At 36.6% G+C, this 27,987-nt stretch overlaps 2 protein-coding genes across 3 annotated transcripts; both read left to right on the top strand.

Annotated features, from left to right (window-relative positions):
* Positions 1-2,161: 2,161 nt before the first annotated feature.
* Fib-l (silk fibroin light chain) lies at positions 2,162-15,444 on the top strand. Its single transcript, NM_001044023.1, is given in 7 exon segments — positions 2,162-2,238; positions 10,177-10,259; positions 11,461-11,656; positions 12,309-12,452; positions 13,102-13,190; positions 14,270-14,414; positions 15,003-15,444. Coding segments are annotated over 7 exon segments (789 nt in total). The 5' UTR covers positions 2,162-2,202; the 3' UTR covers positions 15,099-15,444.
* A 1,179-nt stretch (positions 15,445-16,623) lies between these two features.
* LOC101743535 (uncharacterized) lies at positions 16,624-27,792 on the top strand. Of its 2 annotated transcripts, XM_004925370.5 has the most exons (6): positions 16,624-19,347; positions 20,709-20,880; positions 22,145-22,883; positions 23,651-23,809; positions 25,942-26,114; positions 27,342-27,792. In XM_004925370.5, exons 1-6 carry the CDS (start codon positions 19,167-19,169, stop codon positions 27,358-27,360), a joined length of 1,443 nt encoding a protein of 480 aa, XP_004925427.1. In that variant the 5' UTR covers positions 16,624-19,166; the 3' UTR covers positions 27,361-27,792. The 2 variants fall into 2 exon arrangements, with proteins under 2 accessions (XP_004925427.1, XP_012545215.1); XM_012689761.4 differs by lacking the exon at positions 25,942-26,114.
* The last annotated feature ends 195 nt before the right edge of the window (positions 27,793-27,987 follow it).

The following is a 27,987-nucleotide window of genomic DNA, read 5'->3' as shown; positions in this document are numbered from 1 at the left end:
ACATGTATTTTCTAAATGTATACCAAGTTTTAAGTCAATTGGACGCATGGTTCAGTAGTTATAACGGAACATCCGTAAAAACTACTATAGATTTATATATTAGTATAGATTACAAATACATACACAAATATGCATACACATATTACATACATGTTCAGACAAACATACATATAATATGTTTATGAATATGTTTGGATCGTTCTTCTAAAAACGAAACATGAACACTTTTTAACATTACGTTAACATTGATCGCTTCAACTCATACCCCAGCCTTCGTTCGCAATTTGACTTTGTAAGACTTCAATAATACTTCGTCGAGTGTACTGTTGTTTCATAAATCTTCGGAAAACTAACTCCCAAGAATTGTAGTCTTATTGAATATAAATATAAGTAGAATTTCAGGGTACTTGAGTAAGAAAATGGAAATGGGATTTATGTCTAATATACAGGGTGTAGAGCAACCATATCTGAAGTTGAAATACCAGTGAACTAAACCTATAAATAACTAAGTGGAAAACCAATAATATTTTACAAAAAAACTGTTTAATGATACGGATATTCACTAAATGAACAGTTTAGGAATTTGTTACTATTACTGCTTCGATAGCCACTAATAAATAGCCATCCATCACTTTTCGCTACCTCCTACCTCATACCTCACTTTTAGTCGTACTGCTACTTTTTTTTTGGTACAATTTTTCCTTATTAGCAAAGGCAAGGGGATCTAAGCCCATACAGCCTTGTCTGTTCTATATAATTTCTGAAATAAATTTTCAAAAAAGCCAAAGCCAGGTCTTATACGATTTATATTATATCCTGAAATGAAAATTTCATTAAGGCCGAAGCCAAGTCCTATAATAATTTCTTCCTGAAATAAAAATTTCAATAAGGCCGAAGCCAAGTCTTATATATAACCTACTGCTACATTGCAAGTGACGATAAAGCATCAGGAAGAGATGAGTGTTCACTATTTAGAATTTACTAACCTATCCAGCTTTCAATCCGAAACTGAAATGCGATCTCAACTTTCCCGAGACGCTATTATGCTCCTTTTCCTATTTTATATCCAAGTTAGTTCAAGGTCCAATTTTATCGACTAGAATAGACCTGATAAGCGTATGTAACATTCAGACGAAATCAAATAACAAAGTGGTGCCTATCCCACTTTTTTTGATCCAGACAAAGAAAATAAGTGTTTTCGGTGAGTTGAAAAATTAATTTCAGGAAACAACAAAAATAATGACGCAAAAGTACACCGGAGTGAAAATTAAAACTAAGAAAGTAATCGCTAAAAATTATTCATCTCGTGAATTGATTGAGCGCGATAATAACGCAGTACTATTGGAGAGATTCTATGTTTAATATATTAATGATATGATATAAAAAAGGGTGCGTGTACTTATCTACGCGCGTAAGAAGTTATACTTTATTTTCATTAAATTTATTTCTTTTTTTTTATTTCAATTTTAATCAATTTTAAAAAAAATCGAATAAACAACATCCTCAAACACGCATATTGGACATCCCTTTTCTTGACATCGTATAAATTCGGTAATTCTCGGTACGGTTCGGAAAGTGCACCTGCGGCTATATTCAGACTCGCCAAGTTACGTCAGTCGTATTGTAATGAGCGATTTAGTGGGCAACTTCATTCTGTTAATTTTGTGTCACGGTGCGCGCGCATCGTAAAATTTCACTCTCATAGATTTTTCATAACGTGCCTAAAGAAGTATAACTTCAATAATTTAAATTAAAAAAAAAAACATGCATAGAATAATTATATGAATTATTTAAAATGTCATTTACCGACATTGACATAACAGACGACGTTAACACTACAAAACATTTTAATTCCACATTGTTACATATTCAACAGTTAAATTTGCGTTAATTCTCGATGCGAACAAATATAAGAACAATCGGATCAATTAGATCGCTTTGTTTCGAGCAACACTTAGTTTAACTAGAGGCGTACACCTCAAGAAATCATCTTCATTAGAAACTAAACCTTAAAATCGCAATAATAAAGCATAGTCAATTTTAACTGAAATGCAAAATCTTTTGAACGTTAGATGCTGTCAGCGTTCGTTGGTACAGTTGTTTGATATTTATTTTAATTGTCTTTTTATATATAAATAGTGGAACATTAATCACGGAATCCTGTATAGTATATACCGATTGGTCACATAACAGACCACTAAAATGAAGCCTATATTTTTGGTATTACTCGTCGCTACAGTAAGTAATTTTAACTTTTTTCAAATTTATTTAGAATATATGTATATATATATACTCACCACGTTTTAAAACAATTTTTACAATTCTAGAACTTTCGTTCTGTTTTTTCTTTATTTGTTCAATTTGTGTATTTGTGGATTCCCTACAATATGGAAAAGATGATTTCGTGTATTTTTTTTATTGCTTTGATGTTTGGACGAGCTCACAGCCCACCTGATGTTATGTGGTTACTGGAGCCCATAGACATCTACAACGTAAATGCGCCGCCACCCACCTTGAGATTTGAGATATAAGTTCTAAGATCTCACTATAGTTACAACGGCTGCCCTACCCTTCAAACCGAAAGGCATTACTGCTTCGCGGCAGAAATAGCCAGGGCGGTGGTACATACCCGCGCGGACTCATAAGAAATCCTACCACCAGGAGTATTTTCATAGATAGAAGAAAAAACAATTGTCTAGAGCGTAGACAATTAATTCTTATTAATTAGTTTTTGACTATGACCTATATAGTTACATTTACTTTCATGTTAGTATTATTTACTATTTTTAAAATGCATCAATCATGCAGTGTATTTGTTAAAAAAATATATTTTACTGCATTGTGAAATTATCAATAAAAAGTGTACGAGAATCGCACTGGAAGCAATTTCAAAAATTAAGACGTCAAAAATCCTTTCGCATTACAATGTGAGATTAAAAATAAAATTATGCGCGGAATGGCCGGCATTCACGGTATCGCAATCACTACATAGTATAAAACAAAGTCGCTTTCTCTGTCCCTATATCTGTCCCTATGTATGCTTAAATCTTTAAAACTACGCAACGGATTTTGATGCGGTTTTTTTAAATAGATAGAGTGATTGAAGAGGAAAGTTTATATATATAATAACATCCATTAAATAGGGGAGAAATCAATAATAAATTACAGTTTCCGAAGCGAAGCGAGGGCGTTTCGCTAGTTGTAACAATAACTTCCAAAGTCGACAGATATGTTTCCTACTTTTTATTTCATTTTGTTCATTGCCCGAGCCCACAACTATCACAATGTAGGGCACCAAGTGGATATACCAATATTGTAATGCTTGGTTCAATTAGACCAGATTTAGAATATAACGAAATTATATAACAGTTAGAGCGGGTTTGATTTTTATTACACGATTTTATTCTTTCATCGTGGAAGATAGAAAACTTTTGTTAAGTACATATTTTATCAGAAAAATTGGTATCTGCCTGCGGGATTCGAACATCGGTACAGTCGCATCGCTCGATACGAATGCACTGGACGTCTCATCCTTTAGGACACAACGACTTCTAGGCTCTTTTTACCCCTACCTATTCGCTAGTAGGCTAAAGAGCTATTCCAGCTTCACGTGAACGGGTAGGTGAGATCACGGGTTCAACTTGAGAGATTTTGCTAATACAAGCCTTAGCAAGAGTACTGCTTCGCAGAATCTACTGCCGGATCGGAATCGGGACCCACTGAGAAGATCCGGCAAGAAACTCAGTGGGCCATGTCCATGGATTAAGTTCGCTCGTCAAACTCTTAATCGACTAGTTCGACGAGAACGGTGACCGACTCTTGAAGATCCTAAAATCACCGAGAGTGGATCCGCAGGATTCGACAAGACATGTTTCGGGAAAAGGTGGCTTTGCGTTGCTTCGTCGCCTAGGTCGGATAGGTAATTAGCGGTGATCACTGGTTTTACTGGTGGTAGGACCTCTTGTGAGTCCGCACGGGTAGGTACCACCACCCTGCCTATTTCTGCCGTGAAGCAGTAATGCGTTTCGGTTTGAAGGGTGGGGCAGCCGTTGTAACTATAATTGAGACCTTAGAACTTATATCTCAAGGTGGGTGGCGCATTTACGTTGTAGATGTCTATGGGCTCCAGTAACCACTTAACAGCAGGTGGGCTGTGAGCTCGTCCACTCAACTAAGCAATAAAAAAAAAAAAAAAAAAAAAAAAAAAACAGATCATAAGATCATGGGAGCGGACATCTTATAAGTCCGCACGGGTAGGTACCACCGCCCTGCCTATTTCTGCCGTGAAGCAGTAATGCAGTAGTTTGTTTTAATATAAACATTTGAATATACTGTTTTATTCATTTATTTATTACACTTCATGTAATATCTACATGGGCTGATTTAATGCTTAAGGCATTCTCTACCAGTCAACCAAAACTAGGGCAGAATGAATAATGGTAGGTGCATTAAAATATACATTTTATTATTTTTAATAATTTTATAAAATATTATTTATGAAATTATTTTATATAAATATTTATTAAATAGTTTTAATATTATTTTCAATATTCTCAGTTAGTTCGGTCGTTAAATAAATTTTTTTAACCATGATAAGTTTCGCGGAAAACTGATAGTATATCTCAATTCGCACGAAAAATTTAAAAACACTTATTTCTCAGAACTTTATTAGCCAATTAGGATTAATTATTTAAATCGTGTATTAAAAACAATGAAATATTGACTCAAATTGGACACAATAATAATATCTAGGACACGGCCCATGGCTGGAGCGGTGTGGCCACCCACTTTTTTTTTTTGCTTAGATGGGTAGACGAGCTCACAGCCCACCTGATGATAAGTGGTTACCGGAGCCCATAGACATCTACAACGTAAATGGGCCACCCACCTTGAGATATAAGTTCTAAGGTCTCAAGTATAGATACATGTGAATTCAAATAATTATAGTAGAATAAATAAAATGTGATGTAAATAATAATACATTGACGTAAGAGTTCCATGTCGAGTTCGACACTAGTTAGTGGAAACATTAGGGAACAGTAATCAGTATCGGTATCAGTATCAGTATCAGTATCAGTATCAGTATCAGTATCAGTATCAGTATCAGTATCAGTGTCAGTGTCAGTGTCAGTATCAGTATCTGTATCAGTGTCAGTATCTGTGTCAGTATCTGTGTCAGTACCTGTGTCAGTATCTGTGTCAGTATCAGAGTCAGTATTAGTATTAGTATCAGTATCAGTATCAGTATCAGTATCAGTATCAGTTTCAAAGGGTTTGCGTACATGCGATCTAGCCCGTAGAAAACCCACTGAGCTTTTCACCGGATTTTCGCACTGGATCCCGATTTCGATCTGATGGTAGATTCTGCGAAGCACTGTTCCTGCTAGAGCCAGTGCTAGCAAAGTCTCTCAGGCTTAGCCCGTGAGCTCACCGTCCCGTCCGCACGTATAAAAACAATAGCACCTTAGGCTCCCAGCGAATAGGTAGGAGATAAAAAGAATTATATTATTGGTTTTTATAAATTTTTATTATAAATTACGTACTAAACGAGACCCTGGAAATAAATATGTCGTAAATTGCAAAACGTAAACATTAAAACCATCCCTAAACCCGTCATTAAGTAATCTGACAGCATATTTTATATGAACAACGTGTTGCGTGTTTTGAATATATAAATATTATCCGAAGCGTGCGGTGAAACTTTCCAAATTGGAAATACTCCGACGTAAATACCTAGAAACGTTAGTATTATGCCCTACGACTTGTTTCGCTTCTCCTCTGTCTTATTATATCACATCCAATTGCTTATCTATACTTCTATACTAGTCTATACTAATATTATAAAGAGGAAAGATTTGTTTGTTTGTTTGTATTGAATAGGCTCCGAAACTGCTGAACCGATTTGAAAAATTCCTTCACTGTTTGGAAGCTACACTATTCCCGAGTGACATAGGCTATAATATTTTTTGAAAAAATTAGGTATCCTTACTAAAACTCCAATAATGTAACCAAAAGTGTAAAAAAATTACCTCAAATATTCTTTACATCGTGTGCCCTGCGAAAATTATTGATGATAGAATAAAATAATGTATTACGACTTTGTAGAACACATTGTTATTTACAAAAAGTGTCGCGACAGCATATGTTTAACTATTATACATAGTTATGCCGCAAGAAGTGTTCTTTTATTTTTTTAAATAAAACAACGTCAAATATCGTAGAAATTTTTGTTAAAGACCCGAGCGGATCCGGAGCGGGCCGCTAGTTAAATATAAACTGCTTTTACAGTTTGATTTGACATTTCATTATTTTTTAATTTATTTTTTCTGATCTGAACTTATAGATGATTATATATGCTGCAAGAAATAAACTTAATTTGTCTTCACAATCTATTAGTGCTGATGTTAGAAGTAAAAAAAAAAATATCTATAAGATAAGAATCCTAGTGTAATCGTATCGTCTGATGCGACTGTGCCCCTATTCAAATTCTAAAGGATGCTTAAAGATGCCCAATCTTTTCTCAATAAATAATAGGTAACTAGGACAGTTTAATTTTCACAATGAAATAATTACATACAACACGTAATAAAAATCAAATCACCAAATCTTTTAAGCTTTGCGTAAACAGTGTGTGCACAAATTGTAAGCCGCTACAGGTAGGTATCATAGTTTTGCCTATTTCAATCACACCACGATTCGAAGAGTGAGGTAGTTTTGAAACGATTGCTACCTGGACAAGGTACTTTCAAGGTTTTTGCATTCATGCTGTCTATAAGCTACGGTAACGGCTTAGCTGAGGCGAGCCATAAGCTCACTTGGCCTTCTTTTTTTTGTGTTTGAAAGATTACTTTCCAGTTTCACCAGGACAGGTGGGCGAGCAAAGGCTCAGCCAGAAGGGCCGGAATTTGCTAACAACTGCCCGAGCGCCTCCGAAGGAGACCTAACAACTCAAGAGCAATTGCTTCGCGAATGAATCTACTACCGAATCGGAATCACGACCCGCTGAGAAGATCCGGCGAGAAACTCAGCGGGCTGATGCATGGGTTAGGTTGCACGTCGACCTCTTTGTCGAGTTCGACGAGTACGGTTACCGGGGTCCTTAAGCCTGCTCCTAGTATTAGAGCTGAAGGTGTCTAATGCACAGGTTATTGGATCTGATGGATCCGTAAGGACGTGACTTGGCTTATTTGCCTATCTGCCTATAAAAATGTATTCCGTGAAATCAAAATTCAAATTTAACGTCAAATTTATATGTGAATTACATATGTATGAGGAATGCGTGATCGTGTGAAGTGCGGACCGTGGAAAATTGAAATTGGCTTTGAGGATGACGGGTCTGATTAGGTGCCTGAAGCGCGTTCATTCCGTAGAATTGAAATGTTCGGAACATCGTTCGTGACCAAGAAAACTGTAGAGTGATTGAAACTTCGGAATTATCTTGTAAATAAAACCAGCGAGATTAAACCTTAAAATTAAAGATTAAAATTAAGTTATTTTAAATATGTCTATAATTTTTTAATTTTTTTTTTTATTGCTTATATCGGTGGACGAGCTCACAGCCCACCTGGTGTTAAGTGGTTACTGGAGCACATAGACATCTACAACGTAAATTCGCCACCCACCTCGAGATATAAGTTAAATATAGTTACAACGGCTGCCCCACTCTTCAAACCGAAACGCATTACTGCTTCACGGCAGAAATGGGCGGGGTGGTGGTACCTACCCGTGCGGACTCACAAGAGGTCCTACCACCAGTAATTATGCAAATTATAATTTTGCGGGTTTGATTTTTATTAACTACACGATGCTATTCCTTCACCGTGGAAGTCAATCGTGAAGATTTCTTAAGTACGTATTACATTAGAAAATTTGGTACCTGCCTGCGGGATTGCAACACCGATGCATCGCTAGATACGAATGCACCGGACGTCTTATCTTTTAGGCCACGACGACTTTTAAAACCAAATAGATAATGAGGTATCGGGAGAGTACATGGAACCCCAGAGTCATTTCCACTTCCTCTACATACAAATGCGTATATATCGTAATGATGAAACACAAATCGTTTAAAATGAAATTCGCAGAAGACACTAAATACAAAATCATGATCGGATTGTGTCTTACTGCGAACGAGCTGACACACAAGTCCTAAAGCAAAACAACCGTGCATTTTATTCGGTACACAATGGAAATATTTATTTCGCCTTGTCATTCCTCAAGATGGCTTCATACGTCAAACGCAGGATATGCCGGTACATCGCGGCGAAGCGTTTCGTACCGGATTCGCGTGTCAGGATACTCAGATTTGCAGAGCGAACACAAAAATACTGACGGCTTTTCTTGGCGGGGAAATTAGCTTGGAATCATGAGTGAATTATTTGATGTTTCTTCAGTAATGAACGGCAATTAAATAACATACACATAAGAGATAACGAATCTATATAATTAATACGTGAAGCAAAAACTTTGTATCCCTTTTTACGAAAATTGCGTGGACGGAGTAGTATGAAATTTTCCACACTTATAGAGAATATAGAGAAGAAGTACACAATGCTAATATTTTTTTAAAATAATGCATAAAAGATACATTAAATCAATAAAGAAAACATTACACACACTACATACCATATATTTGACGCACACACGCATGCATAGTGCATACTATTTATTGTCAAACTTTTGTTCTGGACGTCTGTTGTCAAATTGAGAATAGATTAAATATTGTTTGTCTTTGATAATATTTTTTATAGTGTAGTCTTGGCCAAATTTCTTGGCGAAGTATAAAATACAATCGTAATAGTGTACAAACTTACAATTCCAATTAATTATAGTCGAATTTCGACTACTGCGGGACCTCTAGTTCAGATAATTCTGCGATATAATCTCAATGTGCTACATTAAGATATGATTAATATTAAAAATACTGTTACTGTTTTATTTCACGTTTTGAACTGTCATTATATTATTTCCTGTTTTTCGAATACTGAACGGTCGAATGACTACTTGAACGGTCGAAGGTCACTTGAACATCTTATATAAGAAGGGTCAATTCGTTCTTTTTCGTCTCTTTGTATGTCTGTCTTTTCAGAAGTCAAAAAATGTACTGCCGTGCCGCTGGTCACGTACGCCCTCGTTTCATTTATTTTCGAATTATTTTCAAATCTCTGTCTTCGTTTGTCTATGTCTAGTCATTGTAGGTCTTATGTGGTGTCAAAAAGGTTACACGCCACTACAAATACTTTAGCGTTTTCGTGAACACGGACGATTTAATTATTATCAAATTCTCTAGAAAAACATTGCTAAAGATTCTCAAGGTTCGTTTAGAATGTCTGTTCGTTCGTTTGGTAAAAACAAAAGGAGCACACAAAACATAAAGATTTTATGTTTGTCATTTCTCGCAATCCCCTTTTTTTACGGAAATACCTACCATGCGTTTACGAACTAGCTTTACTGATGGACCTCTTGTCAGTCCACACGGGTAGGTACCACCACCCTGCCTATTTTTGACGTGAAGCAGTAATGCGTTTCGGCTTGAAGGGTGGGACAGCAGTTTTAACTATACCTTAGAACTTATATTTCAAGATGGGTGGCGCATTTACATTATAGATGTCTATGGGCTCCAGTAACCACTTAACACCAGGTGGGCTGTCATCCCGTAAAATCACCTAGGCAATAAAAATATAAAAAATAAAAATAACTTCCTCACAAAAAGAATATCATCGCGTATGTAGTTATAGTGAAATAATTTATTGCAAGCTCGCACGAATATCCTCCCTATGCCTATTACTGCGGCGAAATCATACACTTTCCAAGATGAAACAATATAATAATACTCAGACTACAACCTCATGTCTCAAGGTCTCATGTGAATTTGTTTGCCACCGAGCGCTATTTAACGTGAGATCGAACGCGAACTCCATCTAGAACGATAATATAATAATCATTAGAATGTAGTAGGCCGTCTGAAATTCGATTCTCCGCTATAACCCGTTAATCTAACCTGACCATTAAGTAAATAAAAATTAGCTCTAGATGAGCTCCCGGCGTACCTGGTCGCATTAACACATCGATCGGTGGAGCGACAAAGCTCTTCGCTCTAAGCCTCAAAAGAACAATCCCGAGAAAACAATTTGTTGTGTATAATTTAAACCAAAACCCGAATTTAATTTTTCGCAGAGCGCCTACGCTGCACCATCGGTGACCATCAATCAATACAGTGATAATGAAATTCCACGCGACATTGATGATGGAAAAGCTAGGTAATTATGTAAGCTTTAACTAATATTAATATAGGTCTAATATAATCCGGCAGAGGCAAATGCACTGAGCGTCTTCCGCAATAGACCACGACGACTTCGACTAAAATTTTTTTAATACTTTCTAAAAAAATATGAAAATACGGCTCATTGAATGGTCAATAACTACCGTCACAGATCACATCAGCAGTGCCAAAGACACATACACTAACTGACACTAGACTCTTTTCCAACCCCATTTAAAGAAGGAAATGTTATAGCGCTCGATCTGCGCCATAGAGGGTGAATCATTTCAGGATTACATGGCAAAAATGTAAACCGAGAATGCACTGTAAATGATCGTAGTCAAGTGGCTTTAAGAAGTGGAAATGATCTCTTCTCCGTTGCTGAGTTGTGTGATTCACCTCAATTGACAAATTCCTCAGAACACTGCCCATGGTAAAAAGTAAAAAATACAAAGGAAATCAAAATCCCATCTTAACTCCAGAAGCTCTGACTGATCCTTCTGTATGGAGTCAAACAGAATTATCTCAATTTAAGATAGAAATTCCGTACGCCAAATAGAAATTAAAAGTCTTTATATTGGAGAGAAAAGACTCTCACCCAAAATCCCTTGACCCTCCCAGGCCTCGATGAGTGAGTGATCGATATCTGAACTTCCATGACCAAGACAGTTACTGATAAACTGAGACCTATCAAGTTAGGCCAAGTTCTCTAGGAACAGCATATTGATAAACCACTCTATCATCTCGGAAAGCAGAGTACTCATAGTTATCGTATAGGCCTTAACTCATAGTCAGTTACGTCATTTTATTTGGGAAGAGAATGGACGTGAGTATTCTGTCACAAAGACGAAATCCTATTGCCATGTGTCTTTGAATCTAATTTGGGTATCGGAAAATCTGGGAGTTGTACGGTCTACACATCGTTTGAAGCAGACTATATAATACGAATCGCAAGTATGAAGCTAATCGTCACAGTGCATCTAGTGATAATAGACATCACGACGTCAATGGCACCGACTATCTTGAGGCTAGAATTTAAACTGCCTGTTGCATTGAAATCTATTACATCGAAATCGTTTTGCTGCTTCAAAACTGTAACAGGCAAAGCTCACAGTATCCTTTCTTTAAACTATGTTTTTATTGCACAAAACTTTTCAATCATGGTTCAAGTGTTAATATAATAATTATTATAATTTTAGTTCCGTAATCTCACGTGCATGGGACTACGTCGATGACACTGACAAAAGCATCGCCATCCTCAACGTTCAAGAGATCTTGAAGGACATGGCCAGCCAGGGCGATTATGCAAGTCAAGCATCAGCGGTGGCCCAAACCGCCGGAATTATCGCCCATCTATCTGCCGGTATCCCCGGTGATGCCTGTGCAGCCGCTAACGTAAGTAGATGCCGCTGTTAGAAACAATAAAACAGTACGTCTAAATATTTATTACCCGAAACTGATAAGACTGATAAGAAGAAGCAGTGTCACTTTTGCGATTGGAGGAAATCGGGACCCTTTCTAAATCCGACACAAATTTTCAATGGTTAGGGTAATTACCAATAAAATAGAGGTTAAAACGGTTCCGGAGGGTTAAATTTTAATATACGGTGCGTTATTATACATATTTCATTACAAAATCTACACAAAAACTGAAAAAACTAGCTTGACCCGATTCACCTTGGCTTTGTGGTTAAACCGGTTTCGTATGGGGACAATAGAGTTTTTCGATAAGGCTGGTACTATTTAGTAGTTAGGTAGGCACGTAACTTTAGATAATTAACTTTTTAATATCCCTAATGATTTACAAACCTCTGATGACTGAATTAGACTATTTAAAACTAACACTTAATAAAAGTCATTTTCAGTTCAACAAAGTTAAATTTAACAACTCAACAAAAGTATTATGACATCACAGATATATCCCTATACTAACTCTTAGTCTTTATTCCCCCAATCTACTGTATCCAAAATTATTCCTTAAACATCCAATATTACCTGTTGTTTCAGTAAAAGGAAATGGAAAATCTAATTAAAATCTTCTTTGCAGGTCATTAACTCTTACACAGACGGCGTCAGGTCCGGAAACTTCGCCGGCTTCAGACAATCTCTCGGTCCCTTCTTCGGACACGTGGGACAAAACTTGAATCTTATCAATCAACTCGTCATCAACCCTGGTCAACTCCGATACTCTGTAAGTACTCAGCAATTGTTACCGAAGAGTTACATACTTGAATCATGGTCGGGGCTTAAATATTCGATTTATCGATTAGAGAAATCTGCACTGAGGTCAATATAGCGGTATGAAGCTACTACCCTATCGCTTTTTGTTCTGAAGAAAATAGAATATAAAATAATACAAAAAAGGTCAATCATGAAACTTCTTGTCTCATGCCGAATGGCAGAATATATTCTGTGACGTCCATGGGCTCCGATAACGACTGAGTGGGAGGTACTTGATTCTTATCCTGGGTAACATGATCGTTTCATCACGGGATACTATCACCATCCAAGCTAAATAGTTTAGTAGAAACTACTAATATATGCACGACGGTTTTTGGTAGGAAGGCCGTGATCCAATGCAATCGATAATTCGACTTCATGCCTCAAGTTAGGTTGTGGAATTCAATTCTATGGGTTCCTAACCGTCCTAGGATGAACTTAAGAGAAAACGAGCGCTAATTGTGTACGATAATTTAAAAATCACCTGTGTTTTAAATTTTGTATTCACACTTCCAGTATTAATATTAAACTATGGTTTTTTGAGAAAGATGATAAACCACACTAGTCCAAATCGAGTATGTTCACCAGCGGGTAAGAATAACAAGTGTTGTTTTTTTTAGGTCGGACCAGCCCTGGGTTGTGCCGGAGGTGGAAGAATCTATGACTTCGAAGCCGCTTGGGATGCAATCTTAGCCAGCAGTGACTCTAGGTAAGCATATTGAGCTTTCCAAATAAGAATGTAAACTGGCACACAAGGAATCAATTACTAAGAATTTATCTCTAGTATTTTATTAGAGACATTCATTCTTTTGCAATAACAGATCCTTCTTATCTTAATCTTTAGAAGCAGCAAATAGAAGACGTTTGCACCCTTACCATCCTTGTGTCGTCTCCCCGTCCTTAACTCCTCACCTCCAAACGCAGATCGCAGGAGCTTTTAGCTAATTACACACGCTAATAAGATTTTAATCATGTGCACCCATTTAAATGAGTGTGATCTTATCTGTTCTAATATAGCACGAATTACACGTGCTTTACGCTAGTTTATGTTTTACTGTAACTGTTCTTGACCAAAATTCTTCTTCTTTCTCTCATCTAGCATCTCTCCTTTATCAATGTGTGGCTCTATAGCATTTATAACAAGGGTGTGTTATGATCTCGCACGGTTGGCACAGATTGGCAGGATAGTGATGCCTATTTTTGCGGACTTCCGATACGCCCTAGCTCCAGAATATATATTTCAACTAGCAGTCCCGGCCACACGTTGCTCTTGCTAAGGTTTTCGTTTCTAAATAACACGTGGCCGACTATGCTAATACCAAAAATTAACAAAGTAAGATCAATTGGATTTTACTGTATTGCGTTTACTACGAAATAATTTTCACTTATAGTTTAGCCTCAACAACACGTGGTGGTTATGCTTTTAAATTGTAGCTTATATGACACATTTATAGGTTTAACATAGCAGCGCCATTTATTGATTACTTACTGAATCCAGTCAACAGATATCGCCATCTGTTAAAATCGTTTGAAGTTAACAGATAATTGTGAGTGTCAAATAATAGACAAATGATTAGCAATAAAATAATATTGCGGCTATAAATTAAGATGTAAGCTATCCTATCTTTCAAGATGGATCAAACTGCACACGGTGTGCAAATTTAATTTAAAATCGGTTAAGTAGTTTAGGAGTCCATCGCGGACAAACAACGTGACACGTGATTTATATATATTAAGAAATGTACCGACGATTGAATTGTATTTTACTTTCCTTCAATTCGATTACAGTTTCTTAAATGAAGAGTACTGCATCGTCAAGAGATTGTACAACTCTCGCAACAGCCAAAGCAACAACATCGCTGCCTACATCACCGCTCACTTACTTCCCCCGGTTGCTCAAGTGTTCCACCAATCAGCTGGATCAATCACAGACGTAAGTTACTTTAAATTACCCAGGGTCTTTATGTAATTTTGTTATTAGTAATGATTGGACAAATGAGCTTATCGCCGATTCGTCACGATCACTCGTCACTGATGTCACAAAGGTCACAAAGTGAACGTGTTTTGGAGTTGATAGATATAGAAACTCCTTATCAACAAAAAAAAAAATACATAGACAGCAGTGACAATAGGTGTCTAAAAAAAAAGTGAAATAATGTCTGTCGGTTCGAGAAGTAAAACAAAATAACAAAACTGTGATTTTGATTAAAAAAAATCTAAAGCATCCACGTATTTAATTCTAATTTATAAAAGTGTGTTAGTATGTTATTTCGTAACTGCCTGCACTCTGTGATTTAAAGATTGGACTCTGCTACCAAAAACTTTATATCAACGCGACCATCACTATGAGACTTAAGCTGAAATTATTTCTTTCAAAACACGCTTCATAGATTTAAAGCTGCCCTTCAATCCAGACATATAAGAGCTACGAATCAAACTTAGGCCAGCAAGGTGTCCATCTTGTTTTTACCACCTAAATTGGGACTACTATATATTAATTCACGTTTTTAATTATCCACAGCTCCTGAGAGGCGTTGGCAACGGTAATGACGCGACCGGTTTAGTTGCTAATGCTCAAAGATATATTGCACAAGCAGCCAGCCAGGTTCACGTCTAAATAAGAACTGTAAATAATGTATATATATAATTATATAAAAGATATATATAAACCATATACAAACATATATATATCATTATAAGACAATCTACCTATATAAAAACAGACTAAAATTAATAATTATGTATACTTTAATTGTGTTTAGGACATTTTATGCAAATTGTGTTTGCGTTAGGATTTTTTTTGGAAGTTTTTTAGATTATTTATGAATATATAAATAAATATACGTTAATATAATATATATTATATAAATCAACGACACGGCTTTTCATTTTGGTGATGATCAATCTTATTGTTCTTCTAATTGATTTTTTTGTACAATAAAGATGTATCCAGTTTTCCAGATAAAGAATTTAGTTTGTTATTTCTGGCCCCATTAAAATAAGTACGGTATTCGATAATACCATATACCATACGGCATATACAATGGATTTCGGTGCTGTTGTCAATTGCTTTCCAACTGGAGAGACTGTATGCGATTTTTTTCATGTATTCGGAGATTAAGCTGCGAAACATACAAAAATGTACCTTATTTTTTCATCGCATTAGGCACAATTCACTTTAATAAAGCCCCTATAACGAGAATGTAGTCCGAAGCAGTCACACTTAAATCTCTAATTCTATATTTAACGTACCTCAAGAAATTTCAAGTGGCATTTTTGAAGATATTTCATTGTTTTTCAAAAGCACATCAATATTTCAATCTTTACGTTTTGGCGAGTTTCAAATAGTCAATGATGTTATTTTATCCGGGATAAAGAAATGCTTGTCAACCTTCGATCCATAAAGTACCAATCGATGACGTAAAGACGCAAGCGACCGTTGTCTGAATTACTGTCGTATTTATAATAACAGATATATATACCCGGAGTTGCCCGGATGATGTTTTTTTTTTAAATTTATTGCCTAAATGCGTGGACGAGCTCACAGCCCACCTGGTGTTAAGTGGTTACCGGAGCCCATGGACATCTACAACGTGAATGCCGCGCCACCCACCTTGAGATGTGAGTTCTAAGGTCTCAGTATAGTACAACGGCTGCCCCACCCCTCAAACCGAAACGCATTAGTGATTCACAGCTGAAATATTAAAAATATCTGTTCAGCCACTTTTGATTGTTGATCTATCAACATCAAAACATAAAACTTTGTAATTTATTAGAATAAACGAATTTAGATTAGATTAGAAGAATAAAAGGAATAAGGGAAAAATACCTAACTCACGCAGAAGCCAGTCACCGTCGACGCCCTAGAGACGTCCTTACGGATCAATCTGATCGAATATCTCTATTAATAGGACACAGCACTAGCACTCAGGTATAGGGACTCTGGTAATCTAACCTATAAACCAACCCGGTAAGTTTCTCGCCGGATCTTCAAACCTGGTCGTGATTGCAATCCGGTAGCAGACGCGTTCGCAAGGCAACTGTCCTTCAGGTCAGGTCGGGCAGCGGCTGTTAGCAGATCCCACCCCTCCTGGCAGAGCCCATGCTATCCCAACTGACCTGGTCAAATTGGTAGGGCGTCCGAACCACCAGCAATTCTTACTACCTACCAAAAAAAAATATTTTTTATTGCCCCAGCAGGCAGACGTTTCTTTTTTTTTATTTCCTGCTTAAGCTGATAGCCTTAGAGGCTATTTCAGCGTAACCGAGCTAGTAGGTGAGCTCACGGGGCTCAAACCTGATGACGTTGCTAACACGAACCCTAACAAGAGCCGTGCTTCGCAGAATCTACCACCGGATCGGAAACGCGACCCACTGAGAAGATCCGGCGAGAAACTCAGTGGGCTGTGTATGACAGTTTTTTTTTTTTGCATTAAATGACCAAATCCAGCTACACAGTCTACCTGTTATAAACGACTATTAGTTCTTATCTTATCACAAATCCTAATGCCAATCTTGCGTTAATGTTAGCGGGACATTAAGGGCGTGGTGTTTGGATGAAATCGGGAAGGAGAAAATGATTGAAAACAAGGCACTAATGTTACAAATGAGTTAAGGAAATACAGTCGTCACCGCCTAACGCATACGACTCCCATTATACTCGTATCGAACGTTGCAAAGTCCACATCGCCGGTGTTCAAATCCGGCAGATAAGGAACAATTTTTCTATTGAAATACTTACATAGCACATGTTGAGGAATGACTTCCACGGAGAAGGAATAACATCATGTAATCAAAACGTGCATCTCAGCGGGTAGCGGCATTCACGTTGTCATCAAGCTCCGGTAACCACTTACCAACAAGTGGGCCGCCAGCTCGTTCACCTGTCTTTTTTTTTATTGCTTAGATGGATGGACGAGCTCACAGCCCACCTGATGTTAAGTGGTCACTGGAGCCCATAGACATCCACAACGTAAATGCGACACCCACCTTGAGATATAAGTTCTAAGGTCTCAGTATAGTTACAACGGCTACCCCACCCTTCGAACCGAAACGCATTACTGCTTCACGGCGGAAATAAGCGGGGTGGTGGTACCTATCCGTGCGGATCCCAAGAGGTCCTACCACCAATAAAAATCTACGCAATAAAAAGTAAAAAAAAACAGAAGTAGCATAGGATGCATGTTAGCTATAATCCACTGATGAACAATCCAATTGTTTCACAACTCTTTTGACGTAAAACCTTCGATCAATAATAGTATATACTAGATTAAAGATCAGGAAAAAAAATAAGACGCTCCAGTGGCCACGTTTGCAGACACGAAAACATCTTCATTTCTTAGAAAAAAGTTTAATAATGTTAACGACTTCAGTTTATTATAAACCTTAATACTTAAACATAAAGTTTAATTACCATTGCAAAATATATGTATTTAGGTCCTTTCGTCAGAAAAAGAATATTATGGAATAAATTTAAAATGTCACTTGAACATAAAAAGACATCAGTGCAAAAATATTTATTCTAAAATGATACTTAAAACCTAATTTATAAGGTTAAAAATATTTGTTTAAAATTTCGTGCTTATTGTATTGTGGAACTAGATGTAGTTCTTGGTATTACATTTCAATGCTCAGAACACAGTAAGTATTGAAAGACATAGAGTTGCAGAATATACATATTTGTTTTAGGTTTGTTTTGTATGATCGCAACTATTTTTGACCGATTCAAAAAAGTAGTAGATAATATTTTACATTGCCGCTATTACAACAAATAGGTGATAAAAAATAAAATTGAATAAAGTAAAAAAAATATGAAAGGAAACACGAAACATGTTTTCCACGTATTCTTTATACAGAAGTAATTAAAACAATAATGTAGGTTTAATTACCTTTAAACAGATTCAGTTTGTTATAAAGCTGTCTTTTAGAAGTCATTTTTATATGAGCGGTTTCTTTTTTACAAATATAATGTAATCTTATATCAATGAATTTTTCTATAATCAGTTTAATTTAGGCTTATTTTATGGCTGTGTTCGTTTCCCCCAGAAAACAAATCCTTTTCAGCATATACGCTTAAAATATTTACACATACATATAAAGTTTTTTTAATACTTTTTTGCATTGATTTGCCACCACCATTGAACAATTCTAGAATTTTTATAAGAGTTCTATATTTCTTCTCCTCTTTCTTTCGCGACAATATATATCTATTGTGCACAGCGACAAGGGGCTACTAGGAAAGCTACAAACAAAAATAACATTATAAAATAACATAACTACTCTATGCATTCCCTGTTCAAGAATTGGTGATGTTTGTTACAATAGTTGGTGTCTTGTTGCAAACATTGGCCAAACAATTACAATATTCGTAAATTGTGTTTTATTTACAATATAATTGTGTTTATTATTTTATGAAAAACACTTAATAATATAAATTTACCAAAAAAAGATATTCCTTCCAAAACCTTGGTGTTACGGTGGTTTTTTACTCAGTTTTTGAACGCGCATTGCAGCGTTTTGACGTCTTAGTGTTGGCTATGATTGGACCATACTAATTTGAAATAAATAAATAAATTTGTGGTCTTATTTTTCGGGCTGTTTTTGAAGCGCTAATCGCGAATCTAGTAGTATTATTGATCGAAGCGTAAAACAACATAATGTCAAACTCAATTTATTATTTTCCTGTATGGTTACAACATCGATCACAATTTTGCGTTTTCCTTCTGTGTTCCGTAACTCCGAACCCAGACTTTGGTTGGCATCAAAACAATATTGTCGTTTAAAAATGCAAACGTCTTGTTATTCAAAGGTTATTATAATATTAGCATTTATTCTCGTACATTCCGTGGAGCTGCAAAATTTTAAAGGTAAGTCCCTAAATTACTTTGGCATTAACGTTATTAGGAGCTGAATTTAAGCAGTAAGCAATTCCGCTGTTTGTCAAATTCTCTTTTGTGATGTTCTAATAGTGATTATAATCTCTTACACTGGCGGAGAAGCAAGCGGTTCTAAATCGCAAAACACAACAATTGGCAGTGCTAGATAATAATTTAAACTTAATACTACTTATGGTATAAATTCTATCAGTTTAATTCAGCATTTAGTACACACTTCATTTGGCATGTATGTTTGGTATGTAAGCGGAGTAAAATGTCCCCTCGGAACAAGGTGACACTTTACAAAATTTGCATAAGGCCCGTCATGACTTAGGGTCAATTCCCACTGAAAGAGCAGCGGCCGGCAGCGTCTTTTTGAGGCAAAATATTACAAACTATTTTGAATCTTATCTACGTGATTAAAAAGTTCATAGTCATTTGAAGGCAAAGTAGGGGTAGCGTGGCGTCGCGAGGCTGCACGAGCCTTCTACCGACTAGTCAAAAGAGGCGCCGCGCGGCTGATCGCGGCGCAGCTAGCTGACGTGCGGCCGACCGCGTTGCAGCTGACAGACTCGCGGCTGCGCGCGAGCGACCATTTCATTCCCGCCCGCCCTGCCGCTTGCGCATTTCGCGTCATTTTATTAGAGGGTATCTTGTTCTTCTTCTACAGCCAGTGCTATGATACATAAATCCAAATCCACCATATTTATTGCCACACAACTTTCCTTGAGTGAAGTAGATCGCACACTAGTTTTCAAAGCTACCAGAGCGCGGAGGCTCATTGCGGCGCCTCGGAATGCCGCGCTGCTTCTCGCGGCGCCGCACTGCCCCGCGCGGCGCCGCGCTCAGTCACTTGCTCTTACGGCCGCTGCGCGCCGCTGCTCTTTCAGTGGGAATTGACCCTTACGCGAGTGTGGTGTTCTCTCACGCGGCCCGCACACACAAGTTCACAGTATAGTTACAACGGCTGCCCCACCCTTCTAAACGAAACGCATTACTGCTTCACGGTAGAAATAGGCAGGATGGTGATACCTACTCGGTACTACACAAGACGTCCTACCACCAGTAAAGTCGAAATATTTCGTCCGTTTAGTTCTTTAATCAGAATATTTTCTGAATACACTCGTTTTTACACTTTGCCTAATATAACCAATGCTGTTTACTTGACTCTCTGTCACTTATCAGAGCAGTGTACTCACATAGAATATGCGCTTTGAAGGATGAATCACACGTAATACAGTACTGTTAAAGATTCGACCTCAAGCGTCCAACAATTTTCAGCAACAGCCAATTTACAATCAGCATTCAACTAGACATCGGATGAAGATATCAAACTTTTTTTTTAATTTCAGAGAATCCGGTAAACAAAATTATATTATTAGAATCAAAAAACGCACCTCCGTATGCGCAGTATATGTATAAAAATCTGCATAACGTATTCAATCGATTCAAAATAAAATTTGAAATTATCTACCGATCTAAAGCAGACGTGGAAACCACAATAAAAATTACTAAACTGAACAGGTGAGTTAGGTATGATAGTTATAAATAAAATTAATGTAAATAGTTTTAGCGCAATGATGTTCAACCACAACGGATGAAACCTCAAAGCTTTAATTCATTTTATGTAATACTAGCGGCCCGCTCCGGCTCCGCTCGGGTCTTTAAGAAAAAATTCAACGGTATTTAACGTTTTTTTTTTTTTAAATAACAGGAAATTTATTGCGCCATAACTATAATAGTTAGACATATGCTATCGCGACACTTTTTGTAAATAATAATGTGTTCTACAAAGTCGTAGTACATTATTTTATTCTATCATCAATAGTTTTCGCAGGGCACGTGATGTAAAGAATATTTTAGGTAATTTTTTTACATCTTGGGTTACATTATTGTAGTCTTAGTAAGGATCCCTATTTTTTTTCCAAAAAAGATTATAGCCTATGTCACTCGGGAATAGTGTAGCATCCAAACAGTGAAATATTTTTTCAAATCGGTTCAGTAGTTTCGGAGCCTATTCAATACAAACAAACAAACAAATCTTTCCTCTTTATAATTATAATAATATTATTATAGACAATTATTGTTACAATTGGAATACAAATAAACCACGTGCACGAAGCCTAGATCGATTATGTGAAAAACCTTATAGTGTACTTAGTGAGAGTTTTTTAACGTTCTCGATAGCGTAAAAGTTAGCTCATATATGTATGTAATGGGATCGTTTGCCTACGTTTGCCGCTAGGGGCGCTGTTCCAACTGCATACAAAGCTGAGTTAACTTTTACGCTATCGAGAACGTTAAGAAACTCGCACTGAGCACACAGAACCCCATTTAACAAGTGCGTTCGCCAAGCCTCAGCTCGTGAATTATGGGGAACAGCTGTCAAAGCTTTAAGAAATAAGAATTCCACATGACCACGACTATTCTGCCAAGAGTAACCGGCTATGATGATGATGATGATAAATACAATTGCTTCACCTACTTCAAAAAAAAACGAACTGAATATTTTCAAAGGTTTTAACTAGATTTATGAATGTGTTTTTCTATGTATTAAGACAAACAGAAAAAAATTATACCGTCTAATAATAATATAGTCTTTGCATATGTAGATATAGAACCTTTCACTGCTTTTATTAGTGATAAAAGAGAATTTTTATTAACAAAACCGAAGAACTAATCCTTAAAATCTAAACATATTTAAAAACAAAACATGACAACCAATTTGAAAGAGAAACTAAACATTCAAGGGTCTGTAAAATACTTGATTATTTTTAAAAATTTACAGAAACAGCACAGTGATCAATATCTACGTAGATGATTTCTATAAAACTAATTACGATGAAATTCGAAAAAACAATCTCCTATACGCCGGCGATATCGATCTCAACACCTCAACTTTGCTGATAAACAACGGGGTTATAAGGAATAGAAATTACGTAACTGAACCACAACCCGCCAGGAAGATCGCGAAGCTAATGACAGCAAACATAGCGAGAATGAAAGAATTGGAGCAATATATATGTGGATTCCCCAATAAAAAATTAAGTATTGACATTGACAAAAAACCCAACAAAGTACTGATATGTTTGAATAAGTTCAATGTTCATGTCAAACACGTGCTACATTTCAGTGACGATATAGGTTTGAATTTAATTTACTCGGATAAATGCGAGGAAGATATCAAAACTCACAAGGAAACTATATTGGCCGTGTTAACGCCGAAACAAATAGAATCAGATCTCGCAAGCCCGATAATTATCTATGAAAATTCTCAGCAGGATTATTATGATAGCAGCAACGTTTTCAATGTCGTCAATTTGAAAAAATCAATGGAGTTCTTCGAAATAGGATTTAAAAGTTTCTTAAAGGAAACCTATTGGAATAGAGTCGCAGTGATTTCCGATACATGGGCATACAGCTTAATGTTTCAGGACATGCTTACTACCATGTTCAAGAAAGAAGGAATACTTCATACAGCACTTGAGTGTTTCGAGAATGTTCACGGTATTATCGATTTCAAACCAGTGAGTTCTTTTTATAAACACTTACGATTTGTCTAACTTATGTCTAACAAAGGGCACGAATCTGATGTTTCATTATTATGATCGCTGTTTTGTGAAAATCAGCTTCGAACTTCGCTCGAAAATTAAACATTACATTATTGTTCGGAAGGAATCTCTTTATCTGGATCTCCCGAGAGAACACCGGCTCTCAAAGTTGATAACGTCATAAAAATGTTTCTTTTTAATACGCTTTTATTAGCTTCAGACGTATGTATGTTAGTATGTAACGGAATCTTTGAACATGATTTTGACCCCCTTGAAAACGTCGGATTAATTCGAAATTTGATAAACTTATTAAGGACCGATGACAATTCAATATTTAAAAAAAAATTAAAAAGAATTTGAAAAAATTGAGATGAAGAAAAAATGATTTTATTGTAAAAAAAAGCATAGGGTGCATGGTATCAGTAGCTATGAATATTTTACGAACAGATAATGAGTAGAGGGGTTATTTTGATAATATCCTGAAAAGCACCCAACGCTTTTTTACAATAAAACCCTTTTTTTCTTACACTATTTTCAATTCAAATTTATTAAAATTTATTTTATTATTAAATTTTCTATAAAAACGTATTTTGTTAGTTTCTTTAAACTATTTTTTATTTTTTAATTGAATTTAAATTTTTTCAATTTTTTTTTAAATATTGAATTGTTATGTTGACCGTTTCGGTTGTCACCACACCCGCGCTCAGGTACTTAATTACTAAACGTGTATATTTTATTTAAAGGCACTACGTAAACTCAGAGCGGCGGATGCCGGAATTGTAATAGTGAATATAGACAAACGAAATGGGATGCAACTGGCCAAACAAGTTCAACAAGTGATGAAGCTGAATGGAATCGTTTGGGTGTCTAGGGACTGGCCCTTCGAGGAAGACGTTTCCACGGTAAGAGTTTTTATATAATTTCGGCAGCAAAATTGAAAGTAACAATGATTGGGATTTAAATCTCTTGTCTCAAGGTAAATTTTTTGTCTAGATGGGTGGACGAGCTCACAGACCATCCGGTGTTAAGTGGTGACCGGAACCCATAGACATCTACAACGTAAATGAGCCACCCACCTTGAGATATAAGTTCTAAGGTCTCAGTACAGTTACAACGGCTGCCCCACCCTACAAGCCGAAACGCATTACTGCTTCACGGCAGAAATAGGCAGGGTGGTGGTACCTACCCGTGCGGACTCACAAGAGGTCCTACTACCAGTAAAAATGGTGATGCTTTAAGAATCAGGTAACCGTGCTACGTCTGCTTATTTATACAAAATAGTGGTCGCTCAGTAGTCCAATTTCGACTATAATTAATTTAAATTATACATAGGCGGCACTGAAAATTTCGGGAATTAACGAAGTGACACAACATTACTATTTAAAAATGTATTTATTGCTTTTCGAAGTATTCTCCGCGAAATTTGACACATTTTTCCATACGATGGAACCAATCATTGAAGCAACCATTCCATTCGGAAGTTGGGGTCTCCAAAATGGCCGTTTTGTAGGCGTCCACAGCTTCTTCAGGTGATGAAAATCTCTGTCCACGCAATTTATTCTTTATTTTAGGGAAAGTATAGAAATCATTAGGGCTTAGGTCGGGGCTGTACGGCGGATGGTCTAATAATTCTATGTTTTCTTGCTCTAAAAACTCTTTTATTCTGTGCGTGGTGTGAGAACTCGCATTGTCGTGATGGAGGATGATGCGGCGGTTGCAGTTCTCTTTACGGATTTCAGAAACGACCTGTGGCAAACAAATGCTAGCATACCATTCTGCATTAACCGTTCTTTGTCCCTCAAGAGGAATAGTCGTAACATGGCCGGTTTTGGAGACAAACGTGGCCACCATTTTTTTTGCAACACTCCGTGAACGAACAATTTTTGTTGGCTTTAACTCATTTTCGAACACCCAAACTCGTGACTGGTTTTTTGTTTCGGGTTCGTACGCGTATATCCAGGATTCGTCACCTGATACAATGTTGTATACAGCATTTGAGGATCCTGCGTGGAATCTTTCGAGAGTTCTGACGCACCAAGTAACGCGAGCCGCTTTTTGCTCTTCACAGAGCGAATCCGGTATCCATCGGGAAAACAACTTTTTTACACCTAATTGTTCATGCAAGATTATTTGTATTTGACTCATGCAAATGTCTAAAGTTGCCTGAATTTCGCGGTATGTCACATGTCGATATTCCTCAATCAGCTTACGCACAGCATCAACGTTTTCTTGGGTGACTGCAGTTTTTGGACGACCTTGACGGGGATCATCACTGAGCTTGACACGTCCACGTTGAAACTCAGCAAACCAGCGATAAATTGTGGTTTTGGATGGGGCTTCATAACCAAATGCAGAAATCATCCGGTCAACACACTGTTTTTGTGTTAAACCACTTCGAAAGTCATAATAAATCATCGCTCTTGAATTTTCTCGAGTCAATTCCATTTTCTCAACGACTAAACAAGTTTGACAAAACCTCGTGACAAGACCGAGAATCTTTTTTTAAATAAATAAATGGTATTCGATTTTTAAAACCAAAGAGTTTTCAATTAAAAAGATTTTAATATGACAGGAACAGTGGAAATATTCCATTCCCGATACTTTTAGCAGAAGCAAAAACTTTGTATCCCTTTTTACGAAAATTGCGCGGACGGAGGAGTATGAAATTTTCTACACTTATAGAGAATATAGAGAAGAAGTGCACAATGCTAATATTTTTTTTAAATAATGCATAAAAGATACATTACATCAATAAAGAAAACATTATACACACTACGTACCATGTATTTGACGCACACACGCATGCATACTATTTATTGTCAAACTTTTGTTCTTGACGTCTGTTGTCAAATTGAGATTAAATATTGTTTGTCTTTGTTAATATTTTTTATAGTGTAGTCTTGGCGAAATTCGTGATTATGGAAGTATAAAATACAATCATAATAGAGTACAAACTTACAATTCCAATTAATTATAGTCGAATTTCGACTACCGCGGGACCACTAGTTTATTATTATTTACCCTTTGATTTCAGAGTATGGGTTCAGTTATTTCGTTATCCCTAACACCAGCAAACGTTTATAAACTTCAAGATAATATCGACGGAATACACACCAAAAGGATATTTACATTGGTGAATTTACTAGCGAGAGCTTACAAAAATACTGCACACGTCCCCAATAGTATCATGAAAAAAGATTTTTATAGGTAACTGTTAATTTTGATTGTATATCTATATAAAAATGAATTGCTGTTCGTTAGTCTCGCTAAAACTCGAGAACGGTTGGACAGATTTGGCTAATTTTGGTCTTAAATTATTTTTGAAAGTCCAGAGAAGGTTTAAAAGGTAGATAAATAGGAAAATGCTCGGACTTAAATAGAAATAACAATTTTGTTTTTCCTATGATGTATCTCCCGTCGGACGGATTCCTTTTGTTTGTTTTAAGTTTATTTTATACAAAAGTTTAGGTCTTTTATTTATCGATTGAGGCACTACGAAGTCTGCCGGGTCAGCTAGTAACTAATAAAAATCAAAAACTGAATATCTTAAATGAACACCTTAGATGCTGGCTACAGAAACCCAAATTTGCATATTAGTTTTTGTTTTTCATACATATACTGATAGCCTTGAGAGGCTATATCAGCGTTACAGCATGTAGGTGAGCTCTCGGATATCAAACCGAAGGTGTTTCTAACACTGGCCATAGCAAGAGCAGTCGTCGTCGTCGAAGTCGTCGTGGCCTAAAGAATAAGACGTCCGGTGCATTCGTGTTAAGCGATGCACCGGTGTTCGAATCCCGCAGGCGGGTACCAATTTTTCTAATGAAATACGTACTCAACAATTGTTCACGATTGACTTCCACGGTGAAGGAATAACATCGTGTAATAAAAATCAAACCCGCAAAATTATAATTTGCGTAATTACTGGTGGTAGGACCTATTGTAAGTCCGTGCGGGTAGGTACCACCGCCCTGCCTATTTCTGCCGTGAAGCAGAAATACGTTTCGGTTTGAAGGGTGCGGCAGCCGTTGTAACTATACTGAGACCTTAGAACTTATATCTCAAGGTGGGTGGCGCATTTACGTTGTAGATGTCTATGGGCTCCAGTAACCACTTAACACCAGGTGGGCTGTGAGCTCGTCCAACCATTTAAGCATGAGAAAAAAACATTACCTCTCAAGGCTATCAGCATAAATAGAAAAAAAAAAACCCTTTTTCGTTTTTTACATCAAGCAAGTAAATAATTTCCGGCAGATTTCTAAAAAAAATATTGCTAAATTATAAAGAGAAATAGGTCATAAGTGCCAAACAGGTACAACTAAAACAGCGAGCTATAGCTAGTACAATATGAATGCAAAATACAAGCGTCATATTTTAACATAAAGCGTTGAAAAACATGACAATACTCTCTAACCATTCCTCAATTTTTTTCAGGAAAATTAGACTGAACTAAAAACGTCAATACGAAATGGTGACATCGATGCTTACATAACAGAGATGCTTGGCGACAGATACCCCAAAACCGTTGGAAAAGTTTCAATCGAGAAACGCGGTGCTATCGTATTTGAGACGCATCTGAATCGTGAGTTGGAGCGAATCTCGAATGACGCGCAGTGGTGCTTCCGGGGCAACGATTACTACAAGCCGTGCAACAACACCGTATTCATTCACATTATGTTTGTCCTGATAGTGTTCGCTTTGATGATGCTCGCGATCCTTTTTATTTTCTCGAAAATCAACGAAAACAGGAACGCTTATAAACGAATGTGTGAATAGCACACAAAAATATCCCGGTAATGGTATTAAAATACGTTTGCAAGGTTCAATTTGCTATATTATACATTTGTGAAAGTTACAATATATATTATAATTGTGAAAACATTAATTTATTTCGTATCACTACTTAGTACTAGAGGTCCCGCAGTAGTCGAAATTCGACTATAATTAATTGGAATTGTAAGTTTGTACACTATTATGATTGTATTTTATACTTCTATAATAACAAATTTCGCCAAGACTACACTATAAAAAATATTAACAAAGACAAACAATATTTAATCTCAATTTGACAACAGACGTC

Source organism: Bombyx mori, chromosome 14 (genome assembly GCF_030269925.1).
Source record: "Bombyx mori chromosome 14, ASM3026992v2".
Classification (NCBI taxonomy): Eukaryota; Metazoa; Arthropoda; class Insecta; order Lepidoptera; family Bombycidae; genus Bombyx; species Bombyx mori.
The sequence above is the reverse complement of the archived record's forward strand: the minus strand, read 5'-3'. Positions and strand labels throughout refer to the sequence as shown.